This window comes from Myripristis murdjan, chromosome 21, assembly GCF_902150065.1.
Source record: "Myripristis murdjan chromosome 21, fMyrMur1.1, whole genome shotgun sequence".
In the NCBI taxonomy this organism is placed as follows: Eukaryota; Metazoa; Chordata; class Actinopteri; order Holocentriformes; family Holocentridae; genus Myripristis; species Myripristis murdjan.
The window spans coordinates 10,642,916-10,652,500 of NC_044000.1; the positions used below are offsets into that span (position 1 = coordinate 10,642,916).

Below are 9,585 nucleotides of genomic sequence, written 5' to 3' on the forward strand. Positions count from 1 at the left end.
TCTGTTTTCATTTCCATACCTCCCTGTGTTTGCATGGCAGTTTTTGATTAGGTGTGTGTGTGTGTGTGTGTGTGTGTGTGTGTCCTGTGCCTGTCTATATGAGCCCTCTCCTCTCTGCTCTGTTTTTGTGCTCTGTGCTGTCGCATGGGGCACAGTGACACATGGAAATGTGGAAATCCCTGTTTCAACAATGAGCTCATCTGTGCCCCTGGCATGGTGCCATGATCTCTCTCTCTCTCTCTCTCTCTCTCTCTCTCTCTCTGTGTGCGTGTGTGTGTCACTCTAAGTCTTTCTCTATTCATGCACACATACACACAGTATCTTGTTTTAAAAGCCAATAAGTGAAGTGATAAGCACTTTTTTTTTATAGAATTAAACAGATTCAACAGGAATGTGTCAGTGTGTTTATATAGGTGTGATTGCCTTTGTGTCCGTGCACCTTGCTCTTGCATAAACAGGAGAAGTATGTGGGTCTATATCTGTGGAATTGATTCCCCCCAAGTAAAAAAGCGGTGCATGATTGCTATGACAAGAATCTATTTTATCACTGCAGACTGTGGAAGGCATTCAGGCTCACACCTGGGATTTATTGGATTCTGCCTGATATGGATAGGAGTTGGTCAGTCACCGTCTCATCGAAGCTCAAGGCAAAACATTCATCCACCCAATCTGAGATTAGTTTTGCAGTGACCGTGTTATACTTGTGTAAGACAGAAAAGGCAGAAACAAATATGTTAGCAGGGTTTGCACTGACCCCTGTTTTAAAACTGCCATCCAAACCACTGTTGTTGCTTTTTTCCCTAGAAAATTATATATTGTGATGCTTGCATATATCAAGAGAGACTGGAAACAAGTTGGCTGCACTACATCCTGTGTATCTCTAGTTTTGTTTTTGCCAGTTTTCTTTAACTATGCAATTAGGGTAGTCAAAATAGTTATGCATAAATGTATCTCTCTTATGTCAACTTCCAGCACAGATAACTCTTTTTTCACCTTCAGTTTATTTTAGATATGATCTGTGCAATACATTGTTTGGATAATAATTGACCATACAATAATGTAAACTTATTTGCCTTTAGTTACTGTGTATAATCAGATGCCTACTGAGTTGAAAATAGATGGTTATTGTGTTTCTTTTATTTATTGATGTTTGCGCCACAAAATAGTTCCGTTTAGTCACAGTAGATGTTTTACACTAAGGCCTCATACTGTGTGGAAAATAGATTGTTATTGTAGTTAATAACCAATACAGTCTAGCTATAGTGCATCAAAACGTCAATATACTGTCAGTGGTCTTGAACTTGCTCTCGACTGCTTTTGGTCTTGCCTTGGTATTAACTGAGACGGTTTTGACAATAACACTGGCTGTGGTCTGCTCGATACAAACTCGCCTGAACAAATTCCCTTCCTCCTCAAACAGAAAACCTTGTGTTTTGCATCTCTGTCACTGACACTGACTGCCTTCAAAGACCTTGAAGCTGCTACATTCAGCTGCAGCTTTTTTTTTTTTTTTTCCTGCATGAAAGCGTGACCTCTTGTTCCTAGCACTTGAACTCTGACCTTTTTCACTTTCACCCCCGGGTTTGGAGCGGAGGGAATGACGCTCCCATCCTGTCATTCTTCCAGCTGTCCCCCCATTTTCCTTTCCCCTGTTTCCCCTCTCACCCCCTTTCCATCCCTCCCTTCCCGTTTCTCCCTTTCCCTACAGCAGTGCAGCTTATCATCTGTTTTCATACATTTCTCTTATGCTCCTTGTGCTATTCCTATATCATGTTAAAATGTTTGACTTTCCCCTGCCTTTTTTTACAACAAGACTTCCTATTTTGTTTTCTAATCTACAAATATAGTGTATTGTTAAAATAATAATGACATGGGTGGTCAGGAAGTTAGTTCAAAGGGGCCAGTGGGTGGACTTCTTTACAAGTGTCTTCACTTGAGAAAAGGTTCCAATTCAATTCATCAGTTCCAGAAAATCAAGAAGTAGTGGGTGTATCCATTCCAGGAGCAACAACATTTCTTTCAGCATTGAACCATAATCTAGCAGTTCAATAAACATGCCACTGCAAGTTGCATCGGTTGAAGGAGTTGCTCTTGTAGCTCCTGGGAACCAACCTGGGATTACTTGGAAGTTACTTGAAAGCTCAGCGAGGCGTGGCGTCACTGTAACAGTCGGCTGGGGCTGGTAAGCCACCTTGGCTGATGACCGGTTTTGCAATGACAGTGGATGAACAAGTTTCTGTCTTTGAATGTTAAAACAAGAACACACACTAAGGCAAGGAATATCTGCAATCCCTTTGCATGCATACAAAGGGATTATAGATATTCCACACAAAACAGCCCAAGTGCTTTGACTGACCTGAAGCCCACATATTTGTTTGAGTGCCTGCCTGATGTGGATGCAAGAATTCGACAAAAACACCTTGAGGCAGACTTCATGGGGACATTTAATGATGGTCTCTCACACAGACACACATGCAAGTCCTTATGAAGGCTGTACTCACGTGGCACAGGAGTGTGGTCTTCATGTTTATATGCATGTATTTGAGGCAATGTTCCCTTTTACTTCTACGCATTCATCTGTGATTGAAGGTGCTTTCAAAAAGATACATAAACTTACATGGTATGGAAATGTAGTTTCCATACCTTGATGTGTTGCAGGACACTGAAAAAAGCAGGGAATATGAATCACATGTGTGCACTCAAACTGATTATGCCACCTCAAACCGCTTTTGGATACACAGTGTTGAGGCGTATTTTGCTTTTGGAGACTTTTCATGTTTTCCCACCACAATTTCATCACTAATAATCCAGCAATAACTTCCTTGCGCTTCCTGCAAAGTTTTGTTCATTGCCTGTCATGTGACATCTGCATCGGCCAACACGTTCCCCGCTCAAAGTCTAAACGGCACCCCTGATGGTGGTGATTACCAGCAACATATCCTTCCATCACAGGTGGTCACACCTATGATGATATGATGGATACTCAGCTGCGTTTGATTTGTGTAACCAGCTCAGGCCGACTGTCTGGTTGCACAGTGGGGAGGGAGGAAGCAATGGTACCCTTTTTTTTGCTAAATCAAAGGCGCCCATGGAGGAGAAAAATGGCATGCTGCGACAAAAACAGATGGTGATGGATCTTTAAATGACCCACATGCTCACTTAAAGGTGGCCTTGCCCATTACTAGAGGAGCAGGCATGGGTGGGTGGTTTTGTGTGTGTATGTTGGGGGTGTTTGTGTGTGATTGCTCAGATGCTATCAATTTTGAAGCTAATGGACCAATTTTCAGTGGTGTTGAACTTCACACACATACTATCACAAAGTGTGTGTTTCATTGTGTGTGTGTACGCACGCTTGTTTGGCACTTGTCTGCGACTGTGTATGGTGTCAAGTGTGTGTGTTCAAACCATCACTTTTCAAACCAATGGGCCCATTCTTCCCTGCCAAACGAGCTGAGGTGCAGTTTGTTGATTGTAAAATCAATGTGAGGGTGTTCCTGGCCGGTCAGTCAGGGAAATGGTTTATCAAAGTGCGGTCTGCGCCCCCCCCAAGGGGTCCAGATGGCTCCCAGAAAAATAGTTTGCTTTTGCTGTTTTTGCGATCACCATGTAGGCCTTCTTCTCACCTGCAGAGGTTGTCTATCAAACGGAGGAAATTCACTGCTCATTATTCACAATTGAATGCACTTGTAAAATGTCCCTGCACGTTCAGACGTGTTAACTAAAATGATACCACCACAAGGATAAACAAAATGTAAGCTGCTGGGGGTGGAGCTATTTACTTTGAAAATAAACATCAGACTCTGTCGCTCGGTGGTTACCTGTCAAGCTCAGTAGGTGTTGAACGGGCGAGGGCGTATGTTGTGGGGTGATTGATAGTGTGTGTGAAAGAGAAGGTGAGATTTTGTGCGTACATGTGCATGAAGGTCTCTGTCTCCACAAAAGTAAACGCAAGGCCATCAGAGATTTCTGCATGAGCTCATCCAGGATATAGCCACTGTGTGTGAATGTGTGTGTATCTGTATGTGTGTCGGTTTTATGTTGTTGCACTTTGCAGGAATAACATTGTTATTAAGCAATTAACTATTTGTCCTTATCTTTATTTCACCTTTACACTGTATTTGTGTAAAAGCAAGCATTGACATAATGACACATGAAGTCCAAAGTGCATATCTGTGTTTTTATGTTCTATTATAACACCATTGAACAGGCAGGGTGGGTCACCTGCCTCCAGAGCCTCACCTACTTTAAAAGATTTTGTCAGTATTGGATACCACATCACACGGTTCGAATGCTGTTTCAGAGGCAGTGGATTATGAGTCAGTTCCACAGTGTAACTGTTCTCGAGCCGCTTTAAGTCCTCTGGGATGCACCATGTTAAACTAGGATTGTCCTTGTGGATAATTCACCCAAGACCTTCATCATGTCTGCTCAGCGTCCCAATCATCTCCTGTTAATAAAGCTGAAATGCAATAAAGACATTAAAAAAAATAAAACCTCTTCCTGAATATGTCTCTCATTTTCTTTCATCTTAAATTGAATATTAGGGATTGTGAGCTTTCTGAAAGTAAATTAAATCTGATGTCCTTGGGGATGATTCAGCATGACGATAGCTGGAGCAAACATGAACACAGGTATTCTCCTCCTCCACACAGCATCTGAAAGGCTGTTGCTGCAATAAAATTTGACCCTCAGTTTTTATTCAACGTGGACCTGGACTCTGTTTGAACAGGAAATCTGAGGCATACCTGCAAATGCTACACCCAGTGCCATAGGACGAAATAAAGTTGCATCATGTGACTCTTACGTGTGTACCAACTCATTTCATTCAAACAGCTTTGACTCATTTCTGGTGGAATCCATACGAACACATGGTGAGGTTCCCCTGTGTTTTTGCCGAACACGACATAGTAGACAGTGACGCAGTCCATCATTAAGTAACCTACCGAGGGAAAAGAAACAAACTGTGCAAACATCAACCATGCTGACCTCTCTTGCTGTGAAAGTTAAATCCGCTTGGGAGGGAATTGCAGTGTTCCTGAATGATAACATTCACCACATTCCCAGACCCCAGATGAGAGCAGATACTCAGACATGCCCCGAAATGTCCTTCCTGCTCCTCCCTGGCCTCAGGCCCGCTGGATTCTGGGAGAAACCAGCAGGGGAGGACAGGAAACTGCCAGGATTACACTGACTGGGTCTGCAGCTTGAACTGGGAAGCAATGAAGCAACCCCCCCGTCCACCCAACCACCCACCCACCCAGACACACACATACACTCCTTAATGTGCACATGTGAGCACTGTGCAGATACATGCACACTTTTCTGAGTACCTAAGGGTTTAACCAGAAGTCGAGTTGTAAAAAAAAATTAAGGGGGGATGGTCAATTTTTTTCACTTGATGAAAAGTGAGGATGGCAGTTTTACAGGGGGGATGATTTTCACTGTTTTTATTTCAGGGGGGATGCCATCCACCCTCATCCCCCCTCAACTCGAGTACTGGGTTGAACTACATGGGGATGTGGAAAAATGTATATTTTAAATATCATTTTCTAACAACTAACAATAACAGTAATTTATTTTAATGGGTTTTAAGAGGTTAAGTACAAGGATATTGTATCAAAATAATCAGACGAAACATCCTTAGCTCAGTCAGTAAGACTCTCACTTCAAAACCGACTGTATTTTCAGTGTTATTTACACACACACACACACACACACACACACACACACACACACACACACACACACACACACACACACACACACACACACTGGAGTGAAAGCCAGTCCACCCATCTCCTATAGCCATCTACTCGGGGAGTCACTTGCAGTCAACGCTAATGATCTACCCGGAATAAAAATTAAACAGCATCTAATTGGCTGAGTCACGTCCAAAGATTTTGTAAAGTAAAGAAGCGCACATCTTTATGACGGCTGACTCACTTGGTCTTGTGTGCTGGTTGGGTAATCCCACTAGTCTCTCGGTGTTAACACAGAACATTGTCAGGTTGTCGAAGGGATTACCACTACAGAATCTGTTTCGGATTTCCAGTTAGCCTACATGTCACAATGTATCGGTATAAAATGTGGATCCCATGCTTCTGAAGCGAAAAGTGAATCCGTTGTCGGCAGGATTCGAACCTGCGCGGGGAGACCCCAATGGATTTCTAGTCCATCGCCTTAACCACTCGGCCACGACAACGCGCACGGAAACACGTTCTTTTTTAAGTTATATCAAGTATTTTTAAGAACTGGAAACTCCCGACTTCTCTTTTTTTTTTTTTTTTTGTGTCTTTGAAATTGATAAACACCGTTTAATTGGACACATTTTTCGTAAACACATCCACCATTAAAAAAACAAAAACAAACTATCCTTCACATTTTTGTCAAACTGAAACTGAAACAGTCATAACATATTACCAAAAAACTAGGAAGTAATTTGCGTAAATCTTACTCTTAAATACTGCTTGCCAGGCGTCTACTTGCATTTTGGGGTTCAAACAATCTAAGTTCCTACTATAATGCGGAACCAGTCCAACCCTCAAGACACAGTGTGTGACAAACAGAAACTTGTTATGAACGGTAAGAAACTGGGAGGAAATGTTACGATTTGTTTAGGATTTCCAAAGATAGTGACGGAATTTACAGTATTTCTCTACAGCCTTTTCATAACGATAAACAACAGTCACCACTATATATGTCCCAGGAAATTATCACACTGTGCCGTGATATTATGGGAAAATAATGGGGTATTAAAGGACAAGTAGCGTAGAAGAGTTTTATTACAATCATATCAAAAGTATTCCTACAGAGAACTAATTTCAGATAGGCTTAGAAGATGACAAAACTGAAGATATTCCTATCCAATCATCATTTTTTTTTTTTTTATTGCACAGAAGGTTGAAAATACAGAGAACCCACGGTACCTTTTGAAATCATGTAGCTTATGTTCCCTGCAGTATTTTAATTGGGTTACTTGTAATTTTATTTATAGGTGGAGGCTTCGCCATTTAGCCTACTTACATATTAGACTTCTTATCAGTCTTGTGTTGTTCTCATTCGTTCCTTTCTTTCTTTCTTTCTTTCTTTCTTTCTTTCTTTCTTTTTTTTACACAATTCTTTTTATTACTTTTGTTCTGGGGCTTTTTACTGTGGAGTGGTTTTTGGGTTCATGGCGGGGGTGTGATTTCTGTTTTCTATAAACTGGCCTGTAAAGCCATTTAAGACTGCAGCAGTGATTCGGGGCTCTAAGTAAAATTGAACTTCTCTGATTTTCCACCTGTCCTCGCGTTTTGACCTTGATTTTTTTTTTTTCCTCGACCAAAACATGTACACTTTTAAAGACCTAGATAGATGGAAAAGCCTAGGCTATAGAAATTTGAACAGCTGTGTAGCAGTGTGAATGAAGCTAAAGTGGATACACTGATTTACTAAATTTCATGACATAATAACAATATGGCTGGTCTCTGCAAGATAAATAGCACCATCTTGTGGGGATGGACCCCTCCACTTGTTGTGATTGATTTAACTCTTTCCTCTCCATGTGTATATTTGACATCAGGAAATTTTTGGAAAGTTAAAACTGATTAAAAACCATCTTTAGAGTGACAGCTGTAAAGCTACAGGGGGAATGGCAGTGATAAAACACTGATATAATCAGTAATATGCCCAGTGCTCAAATATTAAAATCAGTATTGTACAGTGCAACATGACTTGCAACTTGCAAGTCATTTCGGTTTGTCAGTTTTGTAGATAGCTTGTTTCTTACCTAATCTCTCAAGAACATCAGTGACTTACCTTGAATCAATGTGAGACATGAAGATCTAACAGCAGTGTGGAGTTTAAAAGCTGTCTTGAAAAAAAATAAATAAATAAATAAAGTTTTGCAGTGCTGTGGAGGCTTTTGGCAACCTTGTCTGGTGCAAAACCCTGCATGATGACACATCCACCATTTCATCTGATTTGTTTTGATTTCATTTAATTTATCTGAGTGTATTTGATTACTTCGTAGCCACTGCATTTTTGGCCAGTCTGACAGAGGCTCCCATTTCTCTGTCATCCTTCCAAACATTTCTTCCATTTTTTTCCTTTTCTGGCTTTTCTGGACTTTCTCGCCAGGGTTCATGCCAGGGGTTGTTTTTGTTGTCTATAAACCATGGGCCTATAAAACCCTTTCGATGGTAACGGTGATAAAGGGATCTAAATGAATGTGGAACTTACACCTACACTAAAAAATGACTGACATCACAAAAATAAGAACAAATGATGGCACTTATTAAAGGAAGGACAATATATGGCTGATACATTATGTCCTTAAATACTGATGTGGGTGAATGATGAACTTTCAGTGAATGATAAATGAATCCATATTGAGAAACTGATTAAAAAAAAAAAAAAAAAAACAGCTATCGTTTTGGGAAATCTTAATTTAGAACACTGCTGCACCCAATGACAAAAGACAAGACACGGCATGTTACATTTCGTGATATAAATTATTTATTTACATTTACAGAAAAATGACCCCATCAAGACAATGTAATAATAACTATTGGAAATAGAACCCAAGATAGTTGACGTCATCGTTATAACCAAACAGAGAGCTGTATAATACCATGGTGCCCTCTGTCACGGGGTTTCCTATAACACAAGGTGCAAGGCATCACGTGTAAGCCCCCCGCCCCCCACCCCGACCCCAGACCCGCCCCCACCCCACCCCCCCACCAAACCCAACGACACACCCCTTATTGAAACCCTGCTAACCTGCTTCACGCTACCCCAATTTGGTTTTACCCCTCATCTACAAACACACAACAGACACCAGCTAACCCCACGTCTACCAAAGCTCCTATGACCCTCACACACACACACACACACACACACACTCTCCCACACATACACACAAACATCCATTATCCTCAGCCCCCCCTCCCCTTCTCCAAGACCCCATGGTTCAGTTTTTCAGGAAGCCCTGGGCGGAAGTGACAAGGTGCAAGGGAACACATTGGCATCTGAGGGAAGGGGTTCAGGGTAGGGCGGGGTGGACGGGGAGGGTGGCGACAGCGGCGACCAATGACTACATCATCCACATGCGACGCTCACGACTGACCGGGACGCCAGCTTTGTCTTTTCCTGTGCCACCGTTCTCCCTGCTCGTTCTCAGGGGTCAGACGGGGACAGAGGGTGGGGAGTGAGGGGAAGCAGATCCTACATTTTTCAGGGTTGGCCTACATGGGGGATCATCTAACGCCGCAGCGCTATGTTGAGTGGAGGGGGTTTCTTCACCGTCGTCCTCCTTTGTCTCGTGTGTCTGGGCTCAGATGAGCCGGGTGGAGGCGCGCATGGTGTTCTCCGAACTGTAGTGGACATTGTTCTGCTTCTGCCGGTTGATCCTGTTGGTCCGTGGGCACTTCCTGTGCAGAGAGGAAGTCCAAAAAGAGGAGAGAATAAGAGATGTGGCATGTGGTACTTGCTTTTTAAATCACAGAGCTCCAAGAGGAAGCACACTCATTTAAAAGGTCAGATTCTCTTACTGACATGTGGCTATTGGCTGTAAAGACACATCCTAAGGCCTTTCTGATGCCATTA

General features: G+C 42.2%; 1 protein-coding gene and 1 non-coding gene across 2 annotated transcripts in view; both read right to left on the reverse strand.

Moving 5' to 3' along the window:
* Positions 1-6,120: 6,120 nt before the first annotated feature.
* Positions 6,121-6,202, reverse strand: trnas-aga (transfer RNA serine (anticodon AGA)). Its single transcript has one exon. It is a non-coding gene; the product is annotated as a tRNA-Ser (tRNA).
* A 2,530-nt stretch (positions 6,203-8,732) lies between these two features.
* Positions 8,733-9,585, reverse strand: part of tmeff2a (transmembrane protein with EGF-like and two follistatin-like domains 2a) — a 93,400-nt gene continuing 92,547 nt past the window's right edge. Inside the window, exon 10 of the mRNA XM_030081621.1 lies at positions 8,733-9,410. Coding sequence (XP_029937481.1) covers positions 9,314-9,410 — 97 coding nt within the window. The 3' untranslated portion in view covers positions 8,733-9,313. The remainder of the gene's footprint in view (positions 9,411-9,585) is intronic.